Below are 19,508 nucleotides of genomic sequence, written 5' to 3' on the forward strand. Positions count from 1 at the left end.
CTGGTCTCTTCTCAGGACACCGTCACGTTGCACTTGGCCTCGCTGAGCTGCCTCTCTGGGGACCCTCCCCTCCAGATCGTCTCCGGCACACAGGCAGCAGGACAGGGCACTTCTTCCCCTTCCAGGGAGGGCCGTCAGCGCGCTGCCAGAGCCAAGCTGGGAGGGGCTGCGGAGAGGGAGAGCCCCCACCCAGCCCCAGCACCTTCCCTATCCTTTCTCTTGCTTCATTTTTTAATTTTACTTCCCTTTCTCCTTTCTATTTGTAAAACCAAATCAAATCCTTATTGGAACGTGTCAGCATTTAAATAAACAAGCAAACTTGAGATAGACTTTCTAACATCACGGGAAACGTCCTTGTGCAGCAGCGATGTCATCACCTGAGACTGCTCCTGTAGAACACTGCACATCTGCTCCCCGGCTCTGGGTGTAAATGTTCTCCTGGCTTCAAAGAGTCTGCCTCACTTACGTCCCAGAAGGCCACACTAATTCATAAACACCCTTACGGAGTGAGGGATTCATGATTTGCCGCTTCCTGGCCACAAGACCTGGTTTTAATCATTAATATACCTATTCGATGTATAGAAACGTGCAGAAACATCTCAACTTCAATTTTTTAAATTAATTTTCTAAATGAGTAGAAAGGAGTGGCTGGTTTGTAGACACACCTTTCTCTCTGACTTGTAACAAAGTAAAAGAAGGTTCAGTTCTACTCGGGTTCTGAAAACAGATCTTTGTAGGAGGGAAACCCAGTCACACAGAACACAGAGCACAGACACGTACCTGCCAGGGTGCTGGGCTCAGGCCCTGCCCACCTACACCTGTGTGTTCCACTTCCTCCTCTTCTCAAGTGTAAGTTATTTCCTGAGAAGTCACTCAGCTTCAGGGACCTTCTCTAAGCTTCCCACATGAGACATTCTGCCCCAAAGAAAGGCTCCCTGTTAATGAATCTCCAGTTGTAGTCATTGATCCTGGGGAAAAACAAGCTAATGGCCTGAATCCACGTTGGTGCTGCCTCCTGAATCTTTTGATTTAGCAAAAGATTTCTCTGCTTCTAGAAATTGCCAGCACAATTTGTGATAAATGAATCCTGTCCTGGCTACTTTCTGGTGCAGAGCGTGGATTTTAAATTAAAATGTTTACACCTGGGATTGCACTGTGAGTTTCCATCATGTAAAATCTTAAAGTGAATTTAATTTTCATAAAACTTCACGTTTGTAAGTTGAGTCTTTTAAGGTGGTCATCAACACTACCTTAAAATTTACCATCAATTCTTATTTCAAAATCGCTTATGAAATAATCGTCAAAAAGCAATTATTTTAAAACAAGCATTCTTTTTGCTGGATTCTGATATATACATTGGGAATTGGAAACAGACATTTCTGACAGGCTATAAATTTTTGTCAAGGCAGAAATATAAGGTAATCATCAAAAAACTATGTAAAAGGAGAGATTGATTTAAATTAAGGAGTCTGATTTGTATCGAAGGAATTCAAGGAGAAAGAGACTTGAAAGGCAAATATAATTATTTTTGCGAAGCTGCACGTTGTGTTTCAGAGGCATATTTTCCAATAAAGAGTCAGAAATGACTTTCAGCTTCATGAGTAAGGGATTGGATTTACAACTGACAGCAGTTGCTTTTTTCCTATGCTTGGAAGCTGTTGTTTTTAGTGAAGAATAAAGATCTGTCTAAAAGCTATTTATTTAACCCATAAATAAGAAGTCATTTGGCAATTAAGTATAGTTCAGTTGCCAGCATGCTTGCTTTCCATAAATGCTTGAACAAAACTATGGTGAAAATTCTGGAAAGTAGCTTAAGATTTCGGCACCTGAGTTTATTTTTGTGACAATTTTATTATTGGTTTATTTTTGGATGTGCTGGGTCTTTGTTGATGCCCGGGCTTCTTCTCTAGCTGTGGTCTGCAGGCTCCTCTCTGGCTGTGGTCTGTGGGCATCTTCTCTATCTGTGGTCTGTGGACTCCTCTCTGGCTGTGGTCTGCGGGCATCTTCTCTATCTGTGGTCTGTGGGCTCCTCTCTGGCTGTGGTCTGCGGGCATCTTCTCTATCTGTGGTCTGTGGGCTCCTCTCTGGCTGTGGTCTGCGGGCATCTTCTCTAGCTGTGCTGTGAGGGCATCTTCTCTGGCTGTGGTCTGCGGGCTCCTCTCTGGCTATGGTCTGCGGGCTCCTCTCTGGCTGTGGTCTGCAGGCTCCTCTCTGGCTGTGGTCTGCGGGCTCCTCTCTGGCTGTGGTCTGCGGGCATCTTCTCTGGCTGTGGTCTGCGGGCTCCTCTCTGGCTGTGGTCTGCGGGCTCCTCTCTGGCTGTGGTCTGTGGGCTCCTCTCTGGCTGTGGTCTGCGGGCATCTTCTCTGGCTGTGCTGTGAGGGCATCTTCTCTGGCTGTGGTCTGCGGGCTCCTCTCTGGCTGTGGTCTGCGGGCTCCTCTCTGGCTGTGGTCTGAGGGCTCCTCTCTGGCTGTGGTGTCCGGGCTCCTCTCTAGCTGCGGCTCCCGGGCTCCAGAGCACAGGCTCGCTAGTTGTGGTGCACAGACTTGGTCGCTCCTCGGCATGTGGGACCTTCCCGTATCAGGGATGGAACCCCTGTCTCCTGCGCTGACAGGCAGACTGTTTACACTGAGTCACCAAGGGAGCCCAGCACCTGAGCTGAGAATCAGAAAACTCCTCGTGTTGATGTCGTCCATTCAAAATGTGCAATTATCCTTCTAAGGTAGAACTTTGATATATGTGAATTCAGTGGGAGTAAGAAAAAAAGTTATTTGCCTGTGTTACAAATTATTGATTAAAACTGCCGACCAAAGGCCCAAGTTAAATCAGCAGGGGTTGTGTGTGGGAGAATTCTGCTCCATGCAGGATACACAGTGGAGCAAACCTTAAGAGTTAAAAAGATGCAAGCTGATGGACTTCCCCGGTGGCTGGACGGCAAAGCATCTACCTGCAATACCAGCTGAGATTGTGGTTCAAACACATGAAGCCCTCCTCTTGGTCAGTTTGGTTTGCAGGTTGGCCATGTGCTTCTCTTTGCACGAGGCACAGTACTCATCCCCAAGTATCCCCTCTACGAAGCCCTTTCTGGCTGCAGGTAATGGCCGCCTCAAGTCACCTTCAGAAAGACAGTTTGCTGCAGAGTTCACAGGGGTCAGGTCCTGTCAGCACGAGCCCCGCTGCTGGTGACAGGGGTCACGGGGGCTCAGGGGTCAGGTCCTGTCAGCACGAGCCCCGCTGCTGGTGACAGGGGTCACGGGGGCTCAGGGTCAGATCAAGTCAGCACGAGCCCCGCTGCTGGTGACAGGGGTCACGGGGGCTCAGGGTCAGGTCCTGTCAGCACGAGCCCCGCTGCTGGTGACAGGGGTCACAGGGGCTCAGGGGTCAGGTCAAGTCAGCACTAGCCCCCCTGCTGGTGACAGGGGTCACAGGGGCTCAGGGGTCAGGTCAAGTCAGCACTAGCCCCCCTGCTGGTGACAGGGGTCACAGGGGCTCAGGGGTCAGGTCCTGTCAGCACGAGCCCCGCTGCTGGTGACAGGGGTCATGGGGGCTCAGGGGTCAGGTCTGTCAGCACAAGCCCCGCTGCTGGTGACAGGGGTCATGGGGGCTCAGGGTCAGGTCTGTCAGCACTAGCCCCCCTGCTGGTGACAGGGGTCACAGGGGCTCAGGGGTCAGGTCCTGTCAGCACGAGCCCCGCTGCTGGTGACAGGGGTCACAGGGGCTCAGGGGTCAGGTCAAGTCAGCACTAGCCCCCCTGCTGGTGACAGGGGTCACAGGGGCTCAGGGGTCAGGTCAAGTCAGCACTAGCCCCCCTGCTGGTGACAGGGGTCACAGGGGCTCAGGGGTCAGGTCAAGTCAGCACTAGCCCCCCTGCTGGTGACAGGGGTCACGGGGTCTCAGGGGTCAGGTCTGTCAGCACGAGCCCCGCTGCTGGTGACAGGGGTCACGGGGGCTCAGGGGTCAGGTCAAGTCAGCACTAGCCCCCCTGCTGGTGACAGGGGTCACAGGGGCTCAGGGGTCAGGTCAAGTCAGCACTAGCCCCCCTGCTGGTGACAGGGGTCACGGGGGCTCAGGGGTCAGGTCTGTCAGCACGAGCCCCGCTGCTGGTGACAGGGGTCACGGGGTCTCAGGGGTCAGGTCTGTCAGCACGAGCCCCGCTGCTGGTGACAGGGGTCATGGGGGCTCAGGGTCAGGTCTGTCAGCACTAGCCCCCCTGCTGGTGACAGGGGTCACAGGGGCTCAGGGGTCAGGTCCTGTCAGCACGAGCCCCGCTGCTGGTGACAGGGGTCACAGGGGCTCAGGGGTCAGGTCAAGTCAGCACTAGCCCCCCTGCTGGTGACAGGGGTCACAGGGGCTCAGGGGTCAGGTCAAGTCAGCACTAGCCCCCCTGCTGGTGACAGGGGTCACAGGGGCTCAGGGGTCAGGTCAAGTCAGCACTAGCCCCCCTGCTGGTGACAGGGGTCACGGGGTCTCAGGGGTCAGGTCTGTCAGCACGAGCCCCGCTGCTGGTGACAGGGGTCATGGGGGCTCAGGGTCAGGTCTGTCAGCACTAGCCCCCCTGCTGGTGACAGGGGTCACAGGGGCTCAGGGTCAGGTCTGTCAGCACTAGCCCCCCTGCTGGTGACAGGGGTCACGGGGGCTCAGGGGTCAGGTCTGTCAGCACGAGCCCCGCTGCTGGTGACAGGGGTCACGGGGGCTCAGGGGTCAGGTCCTGTCAGCACGAGCCCCGCTGCTGGTGACAGGGGTCACAGGGGCTCAGGGGTCAGGTCAAGTCAGCACTAGCCCCCCTGCTGGTGACAGGGGTCACAGGGGCTCAGGGGTCAGGTCAAGTCAGCACTAGCCCCCCTGCTGGTGACAGGGGTCACGGGGGCTCAGGGGTCAGGTCTGTCAGCACGAGCCCCGCTGCTGGTGACAGGGGTCACAGGGGCTCAGGGGTCAGGTCCTGTCAGCACGAGCCCCGCTGCTGGTGACAGGGGTCATGGGGGCTCAGGGTCAGGTCTGTCAGCACTAGCCCCCCTGCTGGTGACAGGGGTCACAGGGGCTCAGGGGTCAGGTCCTGTCAGCACGAGCCCCGCTGCTGGTGACAGGGGTCACGGGGTCTCAGGGGTCAGGTCCTGTCAGCATGAGCCCCGCTGCTGGTGACAGGCGCCCGAGCACCCTCCCTGGAGGGGGGCAGCACCGGTGAGGTGCTGCTGCTCTGGCCATCACGCCCTGGGCCTGGGCACCCCTCACAGCCGCTGGGACATCCCCACTTCTCTGCTGCTGCACTGATGAACTCTTGTCTCCAACTGTCAGGACTTCAGATCCCTGAGAAAGTGTGTGGTTCATTGTCTCCATCATCAACCAGTGGAATGTGCTGGCTTGGCCTCACGCTGCGATGGGCCAGGAGCCTCCCTGAGGCCCCAGCCTCTGAAGGATGCCGGGAAGCAGGGTTTAGGGCCGGTCACACACAGGCAGGCCGCTGTGCCTCGGGGTCTTGTCCAAAGGCGCATCGTTGGAAGAACAGGCGGTGGATGTGGTTTTACGGGAAACAATGCGCAGGGGTGGTGCTCTTCCTTGACGTGATTGTGCGAAGTGATGTTTTTGTCCACCGGCATGAGGCGGCCGCGGTGCAGCGCGAGGCCTGCTTCTGAGGAGTTCGCGTGGCGCCCCTGGATGCCCCTGCTGGCGACCCCGTGGGTCCAGACACCCGCAGGCGCTGCAGGCCGCACACGCCTGCTCCGTCCTGCCCCAGGGCCCCAACTCAGACTGTGAGTGCACAGAGCGGCTGGGAGGTGGGCTGTTCCTCCGGGAGGCGGGGAAGCCGGAAGGGAGCCAGGCTGCAGACCGCACGTGTGCCGTAGCCGCATCTAGACCCAGGCAGGCTGGGGTCCTGCCGGGACGTGACGGCCGTGGCACCTGGGCAGCTTGCACCCCAGCTCATCCATCTCTGGAGTTAAGCCTTTTGTGAGTGTCAGCTTGGGGCCCCCAGCTCCGAGAGCAGGCGAGGGACCAGTGAGCGCTGTCCTGGATGAGATCGCGGGGCCGAGAGAAGGACGCAGGGGGCAGAGGATGAGATAGCGGGGGCCTGAGCGAGGGACGCAGGGGGCAGAGGATGAGATCGTGGGGGCCCGAGAGAGGGATGCAGGGGGCAGAGGATGAGATCGCCCGGCCGAGAGGGGGATGCAGGGGGCGGAGGATGAGATCGCGGGGGCCCAAGCGAGGGACGCAGGGGGCAGAGGATGAGATCTCGGGGGCCGAGAGAGGGATGCAGGGGGCGGAGGATGAGATCGCGCGGCCCTAGCTAGGGATACAGGGGGCAGAGGATGAGATCTCCGGGCCCCGAGAGAAGGACGCAGGGGGGGAGGAGGATGAGATCGCGGGGGCCCGAGAGAGGGACGCAGGGGGCAGAGGATGAGATCGTGGGGGCCCGAGAGAGGGACGCAGGGGGCAGAGGATGAGATCGTGGGGGCCCGAGAGAGGGACGCAGGGGGCGGAGGATGAGATCACGCGGCCCTAGCTAGGGATACAGGGGGCAGAGGATGAGATCGTGGGGGCCCGAGCGAGGGACGCAGGGGGGCGGAGGATGAGATCGTGGGGGCCCGAGCGAGGGAAGCAGGGGGCGGAGCAGCGGGGTTCAGCGGAGCGGGGCTCGTGCGCATTTTCACCTGGGGCCACTGCTTTCTTCCAGCAGTGGTTCCTCACATGTCGGCGGTGGGTGACGACTCAGACGCCCTGACCCTCCTTCACCGCCCGGACCATCTCATCCCAACACCCCGCCAACTACACGCGGTCCTCTCGGCCTCGGAGGCTGTGTTAGCTCACGTGCTCTGCGTCCCCTGAAACCAGCATCTCCCACGCAGCTGCTCAGAGCACGGCTGGCCCCGACCCGAGTCGGTGCCCTGTGGGTGCTGGCGTGCGGCTCTGGGCTGAGGGAGGGCGGACGCGATGGACGTCGCAGCTGAGGCTGGTTCCGAGGAGGGCCGACTGGGCTCAGGCGGTGAGGGCGGGGAACACTGCAGGGGTCTGCAGTCCGGTGGGGCCCAGTCTGAAGGGGCTCGCTGGGGCACCACTGGGAACAGGGTCTTGGAGGGAAGCGAGCTGCCCCCACCCTGCTGGGGGACCTGGGCCCAACCTGGGGAACCTCCATGGGGCAGACAGCTCGGCCCGCGGGCTCCCGGCAGAGCGAGAGCCCCCCTGCTGCCTGGACCCTCCTCTCTGCTCCCAGCTTCCTCTCCTTCCCGGTTCTGAGCTGAGCTGTGCCTTCTGTTTCTTCTTCTTCTTCGCTAAGGAAAGGCCCTGTAGCAGCTCAGAGCCTGCCGGGTCCGCAGCGCGCGTCCTCCAGGAACGGCATGCCCCCCTCTCCTGCCAAACCTGCCCTCTCCGCGACCCCAGGTTTCCTGGGGACCAGAGGGGGATGGCAGGGGAGTGAAAAGCATATTCCGTTGGTCTCAGTCCCTGTGCTGATTTCTGTAAGGCTCGCACATGATGAGATGAAGCTCTTTACTAGGAAGGAAGGCCTTTCCTGGGGGCGCCCGCTGTGCAGGGTCATGGAGATGGAGACACTGCGACTCTCCCCGCCCCCCAGCCACGGGTGAGGGCAACTCCCTCATGTGTGTTTCCTACCGAGACCCACAGGATGCTGTAACTCCTGCCTCCAGAAACTGGGTTCTGCCCTCAGAATGTAAACCTCTGTCGTCTGAGAGGAGGCCCGCGGTGCTCCCTGTGAGTGAGGAAGGTTCTGGACCCAGCAGAGCCTGAGTATGCTCATGTGGTCCCATCCTCATCCGGCAGGCAGTTAAGCAGCTCTCAACCCTTTACTGTGTAACTTCAGTTAACATTATCGAACCACTTGAAATTCATTGATCCACTAATTCATACCTCATCTTGTTTTATAAGAATGCAAAGTGTGAATAACAAAAGCATGTAAAATATACTGATGAAATGTAAAGCAAACTCAAAATCAGGATCAGAGAACTTTCAAAAATGAAGGTGCAAAAGGAGACACGTGACTGTCGGTGGACCACAGATCAGCCCTGAGCTGTGTGGGGTGGACCCCAGACCGGCCTTGAGCTGTGTGGGGTGGACCCCGGACCGGCCCTGAGCCACAAGGCAGTCAAGTCAGTGGGGGACACAGCCTCGTTCACGCCCATCCTCCCCTGGAGAAAGAGGACATTTAGAACAAACAAGCATTGGTCTCCTAAACTTTACTAAACAGGCCTTTTACTTAGTTCGAAACACATGAAGCAAAGTTTTTAAAGTAATCTTTGTATATATTCAATGTTGTGTTTTTATTTCTTCTACCATATATATTAATTTATAAGAGATTATGGGGATGTGTCACCTACCATACTATTTACTATTAAAATGTACAGTTCGGTGTTTTTATACTTACAGACATGTGCTACTACCGCTGCCATGACTATTAGAACATTTTCGCCACCCTGAACCCTGGGGGTCACCCCTGCCCCCACTCCAGCCCCCAAGAGCCATTTCCGTTTCTTTCGCCTGTTCTGCACACTTTATATGGTGGAATCATGTAATACGTGGTCCTTTGTGACAGCCCCTTCCACTGACACAGTGCCTTGAAGGTCCACCCACACTGTCACACGTTCCCACACTTAACTGGCTTTCACTGGAGAACAATATTCCATTTGGACGAACGTAACCACTTCTGTACATCTGTTTGATAGGAATTTGGATTGTTTCCTTTTTTTAAACTATTATGAACAATGCTGCTGTGAACATTCATGTACAAGCTTTTGTGAGGATCCACTCTTATTTCTCGGGATTGTGCACCACCTCAGATTTGAATTCCTGGGTCACACGGTTGCTCCATGTTTAACCTTTTGAAGAGCTTTCCAAAGCGACATGAGATTGTCCATATGTAGGGGCTTGTCATCCATGAGCAGAGATAGCTTTACGTCTCCCTTTCTAATTTGGATGCCTTTTTCTTGTCTGATTGCTCTGGCTAGACCTTCCAGCAGCAAAAGTGGGCGGCCTTGTCTTGTTCCAGATCTTAGGGGTATAGCTTTCGGCCTTCCACCGGTGAGAGTGTGGGTTGTTCATAACTGCCTCTGTCATGTTGAGGAGGTCGCCGTCACTCCCAGCTTCCCGAGTGTTTTCATCCTGCAGTGGTGCTGCGTTTCATCCAGTGCCAGCTCAGCAACACCTGAACCACAGCTCCAACGTGTTGTAACGTGGTGGTCAATTTCCGTTACGCTGAACCATCCTCACATGCCCAGGATGGATCCCACTCGGCTGTGGTGTATAATCCTTTCTCTGTGCTTCTGGATTAGGTTTGCTAGTATGTTGTTGAGGGTTTTTGCTTCTATAGTTTTAACAGATATTGGTCTGTAACTCCTTTCTTCTGATGTCTTTATGTGGCTGCCATATCAAGGTAATGCTGGGCTTGTGAGTTAAGAGGTCTTCCTTCCTCTAGTAATTTTTTGTTAGAGTTTGAGAAGGATTGATGCTAATTCTTCTCTGAATGTTAAGTAGAATTCACCCATGAAGCCATCTGGTCCTGAACTTCTCATTGTTGGGAGGTTTTTGGTTCTTGATTCCATCTCCTTACTTGTAGTAAATTCTGCTGAGAATTTGCTGTAGCAAGTTCTGCTGCGTAATTCTGTCTTGTAGTTCTGTCAAGATTTTCTGTTTCTTCTCAAAGTAATTTGTGTGTTTCTGAGTTTGCCCATTTCATCTGGGTTATCGCATTTGTTGGCATTTAGTTGTTCGTAGTACACTCACGAGCTTCCCTGGAAGCTCGGCTGGTAAGGAACCCACCTGCAATGCAGGAGACCCCAGTCTGATCCCTGGGTTGGGATGATCCCCTGGAGAAGGGGAAGCTACCCACTCCAGGATTCTGTCCTGGGGAATTTCATGGACAGCAGAGCCTGGCGGGCTACAATCCATGGGGTTGCAAAGAGCTGGACACGACTTTCGGTTTCAGTCCTTTTTATTTATATAAGGTTAGGTCATCCACCACTTTTGTTTCTGATTTTGAGTGCTTCTCTTCTTTTCTGTCTAGCTAAAGTCTTGTCAATTTCACTGACTTTTTTGGAGATCCAACTTTCAGTATCATTGGTTCTCTGTATTGTTTCTTTTTAACTTATTTATTTTTAATTGGAGGATAATTGCTTTACAGTATTGTGTTGATTTCTGCCATATATCTCTGTATCCTTTCTTATTTCATTTATCCCCCCTCTAAGCTTCATTCTTTCTCTCCTCCTGCTAGCTTTAGATTTAGTTTTCTTTTTCTATCCATATGAATTTGAAGATCAGATTTTGAATTTTCACAAAGAATCCTGTTGGGGTTTGGGTGGTGATTGAGTTAGATTTGTACATCAACTGGGGGAATGTCCCCATGTTAACTGTGTTAATTCTTCCAATTTATGAATATGAGATGTCTTTATTTTTTATTGAAGTACAGTTGACTTAAAATGTGTTCATTTCTGCTGTACAGACAAGCATTTCAGCTATACATTCTTTTTTGAGGATTCAGAGAAGCGCTTCCATTTATTTAGAGCATCACTAATTTCTTTCAACAATGTTTTGTAGCTGTCAGCATAAAAATCTTGAACTTCCCTGTTTAATTTTTGAGGAAACATTTTAAAAGGGGCTTCAAGCCGGCTCCTTTTTGACACGGTGGCCCCATCTTTCACACCTCGCACAGCAAATTCAGGACAGGTCCACCGGCTCTCTCGTGCCCGCTGCCCGGCTCTGTGCTGCCAGGTCCCGGCGCGTGAAGCTCCCGAGGAGCCCCGCGGGCAGGCGGGCTGAGCTGGTGCTTCTGGGGGGCCGTGGGAAGGAGGGAGTGGGGGAGGGCCGGGAAGCACAGGGAGCCGGGCGATTCCAGGACCAACCAGGGGCGCATCGCCTCGCCCCAGATCCGACTGAGATTTCTGAGGGAGTGTTGGCAAGTTTCACTCATCTGGGAAAAGATGTCCTTCTTTATTTAGCAAACACCACCACGGTTCACTGGAGGAAGTTTTTGCACTTCCATTTTGTCTTGCTTGGATTGTTCTTTCCATTTGGTTCAGTGAGATTTCTCCTCCAACAGGGTTCTCCTTCTCAGTGAGGGAGCAGCGGTGATGGCGAACAGTCTCTCTCTCCCCTGAGGGGGTGGAATCAGAGGGAAGTGCAGGCAACTCGGGTGTGAGCGAGCTCCCCGCAGAGGGTCCCCGCGGAAGGACCTCCAGGCTCAGGGCTCTGCACCCAGGGTGGGGCAGGCACAGGGCTCCAGACTCCCCCAGAATACCTGGGCCCATCGCTGCAGTGGAGGCCCAGCCTGGGTGGCTCAGGCTGTGCTAGATGCAGACCCCGCGAGCCTGGTTTAACCAGCAAGGGCCCAGAGGACCCCCTCTGCCCTCCCCGTCATCAGCAGCCCAGAGCCGGATGCAGGGTTCTGTCCAGCGCAGCCCTGATGTGAGCGTGTACATGTGCACGTGTGTGTCTGCGTGTGTGAGCCACCTTGGGTCCTGCCCACCCGCCCTGAGAGCCTCGGTCCCCGCCTGTGGTGGAGACGGCTTCCGGGTTGGGGGGCGGCTTCCAGGAGGGTACAGTCTGTGACACGACCCAGCACAATGAGCACTCCATCAGGTTAGCCATATTTTAAAAGGTTAACTCCACAACTCAGAGTGTGTTTTTCACCAGGTATGCCAACTGTCTTGTGAAATCCAGCCATGAAATCTGCATTTAGATCCTCAGGTGAATTTGGGAAGATAGTTAATGCATAATGATGATAATTGCTATTTTTTTGCTTAATAACAAAAAAGTGTTCAGTGAATAGCTGGAAATGAGGAAGCCAAGATGCTTCCACATTTTGTTACCTCACTTTTACAAAGAGAAATTACCAGCCCCTCAGGATTTATTATATGTTATGCAGGCTGGATGGCATCACCAACTCAATGGACATGAGTTTGGGTAAACTCCGGGAGTTGGTGATGGACAGGGAAGCCTGGCGTGCTGCGATTCATGGGGTCGCAAAGTGTCGGACATGACTGAGCGATTGAACTGAACTGAACTGATGCAGACTTATTAAAAAAAAACCTACACTATATCCTCATTACATGTTTCCGTTCGGACATCATTTATGGTGGGTTGTTACCCTGTGTGTTGTCATTGCTTTATTTTTCAGAGGTAAGGTGTAAGTTTCCACGCATACGCCAGAAAATTCAGTCCCTGAACTCAGGGGAAATGACAGTGTTATCAACGTGTGGCAAAATCAAATTTAATTCATTTCAGTTAAACTTTTCTCTTTGATGCTGTTCATTTATGGAACCATAGCCATAGCGTAGCTTGCAGGCTAAACATTAAGCAGAAACGTGATACGTGTGTGGAGCAATAATGGGTTGGCTCTTTAGCATGGAGCAACATTAGAATTGTATTAAATTACACGTTAATGGAAAAATAAAGCAGGCAATAATAGGATGACAACTTAGGCTGCTATACAGTCTAGATTACAGAATACGGTCATGCTGTTTACTTGGGGCTGAACCTTTACTTACTCAGCTGAACCCTGAATTTCCTTTGAAAACTTGCTTTTAACTGTGTTAAAATGTAATGGAACCTGAAATATCCCTTCCTAATATTTCAAGTTCTCCAGTTACAGTGTGGCCATTGAGACGGGCAGGCGCTGCGTAGCTCTAATGGGATGGCCACCCCCCCCCATTGAGCGGCTCACGCTGGACGGAGCGAGGCTGTGCCGGGGGGTGAAGGGCCCCTAGACCCGGAATCGCAGACCCCGTGCTACCCCCAGGAGCCCGCGCCCGGCCTCACCCCCACCCTGGCGTCCCTGGGAAAGTTTTGTTTTTTCTCCTGCCGGCAGGCGCTCCCCAGTAGACCTCTCACCCCCCAAGTTCCTGGGATCGGGGAAGCTCAGTCCTCTTCTTATCACTCGTCCCCTCGTCTGGACCAGCCTGACAGGTGGCAGCTGTGGAGCCTGGGGCGGGGCCTTGGAGCCCACACTGGTGTTGGCCAGCGTGGTGGTGCCAGACGCTCAGTGAGGCCAAGTGCGTGGAGAGGCCTGAGTCACGAGAGACAGGTTACTGATGGGAGGCCCCGGCCGAGACCACGGCGTCTCAGATCCCTGTTCCTGGACTCAGGAGAGACAGGTTACTGACGGGAGGCCCCGGCCAAGACCACGGCGTCTCAGATCCCTGTTCCTGGACTCAGGAGAGACAGGTTACTGACGGGAGGCCCCGGCCAAGACCACGGCATCTCAGATCCCTGTTCCTGGACTCAGGAGAGACAGGTTACTGACGGGAGGCCCCGGCCAAGACCACGGCATCTCAGATCCCTGTTCCTGGACTCAGGAGAGACAGGTTACTAACGGGAGGCCCCGGCCAAGACCACGGTGTCTCAGCCAAGACCACGGTGTCTCAGCCAAGACCACGGTGTCTCAGATCCCTGTTCCTGGACTCGGGAGCAGACCAGTTACTGACAGGAGGCCCCAGTCGAGACCACGGTGTCTCAGATCCCTGTTCCTGGACTCAGGAGCAGACCGGTTACTGACGGGAGGCCCCAGTCGAGACCACGGCATCTCAGATCCCTGTTCCTGGACTCAGGAGCAGACCGGTTACTGACGGGAGGCCCCGGCCGAGACCACGGCGTCTCAGACCCCTGTTCCTGGCCAGCCTGGGTGTGAGCGCATGGGGTGACACTGCAGGAGCCTCAGACCTCGGCCTCCGGCTGGTCTGGGGTGTGAGCATGTAGTCACCACCCTCCACCCAGGCAGGGTTCTTGTTTCCTACAGAACAGCCCCAAGATATGTGTCAGATGGCACGTCCATCCCTGAGGAGCAACCGGGACCCTCTCTCATTGCTGCGCTGGTGTTGAATCTCTCGTCTCGTTTCTTCAGGACGTTTTCCTTTTTTCTGCAATTCCCTCACTTCCCCAGCTAGTAACTGCTGGCTCTGCTCTTTGAGGCTCTGGGAAGCCTGGAGACTAAAGGCTTTTCTCCAAGCTGAGAACGGGGCATGTGGCGGGGCATGTGCCTGGGCTCCGCAGGGTCCTACCTCGTTTCCACAGGCATCGTTGGTCCGGTGCCTGGCAGGTGGTGATGCTTCTCCTGCGGGGTCATTGAGAGAATTGGGTCACTGGCCATTGGGGAGACGCCTCGTCTCTGTCTGCTTTCTTCCCTGTTTCCCGTGGTGGCCCGAGGGGCGCCTCTGGGGCCAGGGTGGGTGGCTCTGTGAGCGCGGGTCCTCGCCTCGCGAGGTGGCTCCGGGGTAGGTCTGTGAGTGAAAAAAGCGGGATGCTCTTGGTGGAGGGGGACAGGGCCCCCGGTCCTGGGAGGGGTGCTGGACCCTGAGGCGGGGTCGGGCTCAGTCAGCTTCCTTCCTGAGAGCATGAGGCCCTTGGCGCTGACGGGGGGCCCTTCTTGACCCCATCCGCACACGCACACAGGGGTCCCAGGCTCGTCTGAGCCCAGGCGGGTGGTGCTGATGCCGGGTCTCAGACAAGAAGCGTCGCAGCCCGGGGGGCAGGCCGTGGAGAGGACCCGTGAGAGCGGCTGCTGGCGTGACACGGCGCAGGATGCTCCCAGAGGCTGAGAGACAAGCCAGCAGTCCGGGGCCCTGGGCTTACCCGCTCTCCTCGGGGCTCGGAGCCTCTGCTGGGCCTGGCACAGGCTGGGGCCGGCCAGTGGCCTCCCGGGGCCCACCACCCCGTCTGTGTTCCCTGCATGTGCACATTGTGTCGGGGTGTATGCATTACAGATGCTTGTCACGTGTGCACATTATACACTCTAACAGGATCTGTTCCCTGTGTATACTGTATCCTTACTAGATACTATATGTGTATTATATATGAATATATGCATTATATATACATGTTATGTGTCCATTTTACATGGCAATAGAATCTATTCCCTATGTGTATTATATGCATGTTAGTTGCTCAGTCATGTCTGACTCTTTGCAATCCCATGGTCTATAGCCGGCCAGGTTCCTCTGTCCATGGAATTCTCCAGGCAAGAATACTGTAGTAGGTTGCATACCCTGCTCCAGAGGATCTTCCCAACCCAGAGATCAAACCCACGTCTCCTGCATTGCAGGCGAATTCTTTACCACTGAGCCACCAGGGAAGCCCCATATATATGCATACTATATATATATATGCATTACATATACATGTTATGTGTGCATATTATACACAATCATAGACTATTTCCTGTGTATGCATATTTATATTATATATATAGTATACTGTAATAGAGCCTTATTTCTGCATATAATATATGCATGTTATAAATGAATATATGTATTACCTATACATACTACTTGTGTAAAGAGCCTCTTAATGAAAGTGAAAGAGGAGAGTGAAAAAGTTGGCTTAAGCTCAAGATTCAGAAAACTAAGATCATGGCATCCAGTCCCATCACTTCATGGCAAATAGATGGGGAAACAGTGGAAACAGTGGCTGACTTTATTTTTCTGGGCTCCAAAATCACTGCAGATGGTGATTGCAGCCATGAAATTAAAAGACGCTTACTCCTTGGGAAGAAAGTTATGACCAACCTAGACAGCATATTAAAAAGCAGAGACATTACTTTGTCAACAAAGGTACGTCTAGTCAAGGCTATGGTTTTTCCAGTGGTCGTGTATGGATGTGAGAGTTGGACTAGAAAGAAAGCTGAGCGCCAAAGAATTGATGCTTTTGAACTGTGGTGTTGGAGAAGACTCTTGAGAGTCCCTTGGACTGCAAGGAAATCCAACCAGTCCATCCTAAAGGAGATCGGCCCTGGGTGTTCATTGGAAGGACTGATGCTGAAGCTGAAACTCCAGTACTTTGGCCACCTGATGTGAAGAGCTGACTCATTGGAAAAGACCCTGATGCTGGGAAAGATTGAGGGCAGGAGGAGAAGGGGACGACAGAGGCTGAGTTGGTTGGATGGCATCACCTACTCAATGGACATGGGTTTGGGTATACTCCCGGAGTTGGTGATGGACAGGGAGGCCTGGCATGCTGCAGTTCATGGGGTGGAACTGAACTGAACTACTTGTGTATGTTATATACTGTAATAGAATTGGTTTCCTGTACATATTTGTTATTGTTGTTCAATTACTTAGTTGTGTCCAGCTCTCCATGACGCTGTGGGCTGCAGCATGCCTGTACATATTAGGGTCTGTATTTTCTGTATGTATTACATTATATATCATATATGCATACTATGTACTATTGTGACCCATTGGGCTGTAGCTCTCCAGGCTCCTCTGTCCATTGGATTTTTCAGGCAAGAATAACGGAGTAGGTTGCCATGCCCTCCAGGGGATCTTCCTGACCCAGGGATCAGACCCACGTCACCTGTGTCTCCTGCATTGCAGGCAAATTTCTTTACCTGCTGAGCCATTGAGGAAGCTATGTGTGTGTGTGTGTGTGTGTGTGTGTGTGTATACTATATACTATAATGGGCTTCCCTGGTGGCTCAGATTGTAGAGAATCTGTTTGCAATGTGGGAGACCTGGGTTTGATCCCTGGGTCGGGAAGGTCGCCTGGAGGAGGGCATGGCAACCCACTGTAGTATTCTTGCCTGGAGAATCCCCATGGACAGAGGAGCCTGGGAGGTTACAGTCATTGGGGTTGCAAGGAGTTGGACATGACTGAGCAACTAAGCACTGCACAGCACACATACACTATAAAGTCTGTATTTACTGTATATATTATATTAAATGCATACTGTGTACTGTACACATATTATGTGTGGATATATGCATTATGTGTAAACATTACATATGCATACAGTGTGCTGTGTTAGAGTCTGTATCTCCTGCACCTCTTTGACGGCCAGCTGGAAGCAATAGAAGCATAAACGCTAGGACAGCAGGAAGTAGATGTAGAATGAGGGGCAAAGCCTGGAGCCCAGTAAACCTGAACTTCATAAATGCTGAGGGCTGAAAATGGTAACAACCACAACCATGGTAAGGTAGCTGGAGTAACCATTGCGTGCCCTCCTCCTGGACCTCCAAGGTTGAGGACACGGAAGCCCACCTAGAGTCCTGCACCAGAGGGGGCAGAACCTAACTAGTCATGTCCAGAGGCCCCGTTCCAACCACTGGACTGAGCAGCCTTCCCCCTGGCAAACCCAGCATCCTGCAGAGGTCAGCTCTGGTGGTTCGAGGGTCTTTGTGCAGTAGCACCACTCACAAAATGAAATCTTTTTTTCTGACTAGGATCGTGTAGCTCAAAATCAACAGTGCGAAACAGGAAATCAGGGCATCACAGCTTCATCCTCACATTGACTTGGATGGTGGCCTTGAGAAGGTCCCCTCTGCTCCTTGCCTGCACGGCCAGCGTGTGGCTTTACGTGGCTGACGGCCAGCCCTCTGTATGGCTCATCAGCCCACCAGCTAATCACTGCTTAAGTAGCAGGTGTTACTCCTCAAGCTTCTTAGACTGAACTACAACACTCAAATGTAGTCAGTGTAACTCTTTTCCCCCAAACTGCTTGCTTAACACCACCAAATCTTACTGTTAAGGCCTGATGACCATTTTAGACATTCAGTATTTGTAGTTGCAAAACCACGCTGGGGAACACTGGTTACTCTTCTTCATACTCCTGGACTTTGGAGCTGTCCATGTGGTGTGAAAAAACAGCCGTTCACTTGAGTGTCCAAATCAGGAGTGGCCCCAGGATAAAAACAGTTCACGTGTGGACGCGGGTGTCCACACAGGGTTTCCCTCCAAGTCGCTCCACGTCTGACCCGGCTTCTGTGTTCTCTCGACAGACCAGCAGTATTCATGGTCCCCGACTCCGCACTTCAATGAAGAGAGGTACTCCCCCGCACCAAGGACTATGAAGGGCTTATCCGGGAGTCGGAACCCGCCGCTGTGCTCCGGCCACACGTGTGGCCTGACGCCGCCCGAGGACTGCGAGCTGGGCCACCTGCACCATGGGCCCGAGGCGCGGCCGCCCTACCTGCTCAGCCCCGCCGACAGCTGCCCGCTGGAGCACCACCGCTGCTCCCCGCGGACCTCCATCCACTCCGACTGCGTGATGCTGCCGGTGGTGCTGGGCGACCACGTGTCCAGCAGCACCTTCCCCCGCATGCACTACAGCTCCCACTACGACAGCAGGGACGACTGCACCGTGGCCCACGCGGGCGCCAAGATCAACCGCATCCCGGCCAACCTGCTGGACCAGTTCGAGAAGCAGCTGCCGCTGCACCGGGACGGCTTCCACACGCTGCAGTACCAGCGCGCCTCCGCGGCCGCCGAGCAGCGCAGCGAGAGCCCCGGCCGCATCCGGCACCTGGTGCACTCCGTGCAGAAGCTCTTCACCAAGTCCCACTCGCTGGAGGGCTCGTCCAAGGGCCACGTCAACGGCACCAGGGCCGACGGCAGGGCGGACGAGCACGCGCACGGCCACCACGTCAAGCACGGCCGGCGGAGCAAGAGCCGCGAGCGCAAGGTGGAGGGCCGGCCGCGCGGGGGCCCGGGCAGCTGGTGGGGCTCGGACGACAACCTGGACAGCGACAGCACCTGCCGCGCCTCCAGCGCGCTCGGCCGGCCCCACGCCGAGCCCGCGGCCCGCTGCTACCCCGATGCGCTGCCCGGCCCCTTCGGGGACCTCTCGCTGCGGACCTCCAAGAGCAACAACGACGTCAAGTGCTCGGCCTGCGAGGGCCTGGCCCTGACGCCAGACGCCAAGTACATGAAGCGCAGCTCCTGGTCCACGCTCACCGTGAGCCAGGCCAAGGAGGCCTACCGCAAGAGCTCCCTTCACCTGGACAAGCCACCCGGGCCCCCGGAGCTGAAGCCGCCGCTGCGGCCCTGCCACTACCTGCAGGTGAGGGCTGGGTCCCGGTTCTGCAGGAGAGGGGGGCGTCCGGGCTCTGCAGGTCAGGGGTGGGGGGGGCGTCCCAGCTCTGCAGGTCAGGGGGGCGTCCGGGCTCTGCAGGTCAGGGGGGCATCCCAGCTCTGCAGGTCGGGGAGGCGTCCGGGCTCTGCAGGTGAGGGCTGGGTCCTGGTTCTGCAGGTCAGGGGGGTATCTGGGCTCTGCAGGTGAGAGGGGGCATCCGGGCTCTGCAGGTCAGGGGGGCATCCAGGCTCTGCAGGTGAGGGGGGCGTCCAGGCTCTGCAGGTGAGGGGGGGCAGTCCCGGCTCTGCAGGTCAGGGGGGCGTCCCGGCTCTGCAGGTCAGGGGGCGTCCCGGCTCTACAGCTGAGGGGGGCGTCTAGGCTCTGCAGGTGAGGGGGGGCGTCCAGGCTCTGCAGGTGAGGGGGGCATCCAGACTCTGCAGGTCAGGGGGGTGTCCCAGCTCCGCAGGTCAGGGGGGCGTCCCGGCTCCGCAGGTGAGGGGGGCGTCCGGGCTCTGCAGGAGAAGGGGGCGTCCGGGCTCTGCAGGTGAGGGGGGCGTCCCGACTCTGCAGGCTACTGGTGGGGCCATCCCGGAAGGACCTGGAGTGTGGCGGGCCAGCCCCGGGGGCCTCTGAGGCTGCAGGATCCAGTGACGGCCACGACGTGTGCGCCCACAGCAACATTTCCCCATCTGAAAGTGGCCAGTGGGGCCCAGGAGTGAGTTTGAGTGAGTT

The 19,508-nt window shown here is 55.0% G+C and overlaps 1 protein-coding gene across 1 annotated transcript in view; it reads left to right on the top strand.

Moving 5' to 3' along the window:
- DLGAP2 (DLG associated protein 2) overlaps positions 1 to 19,508 on the top strand; it is a 587,786-nt gene that overhangs the window by 487,745 nt on the left and 80,533 nt on the right. Inside the window, exon 7 of the mRNA XM_043893841.1 lies at positions 17,704 to 18,764. Coding sequence (XP_043749776.1) covers positions 17,772 to 18,764 — 993 coding nt within the window. The 5' untranslated portion in view covers positions 17,704 to 17,771. The remainder of the gene's footprint in view (positions 1 to 17,703; positions 18,765 to 19,508) is intronic.

Source organism: Cervus elaphus, chromosome 32 (genome assembly GCF_910594005.1).
Source record: "Cervus elaphus chromosome 32, mCerEla1.1, whole genome shotgun sequence".
Classification (NCBI taxonomy): domain Eukaryota; kingdom Metazoa; phylum Chordata; class Mammalia; order Artiodactyla; family Cervidae; genus Cervus; species Cervus elaphus.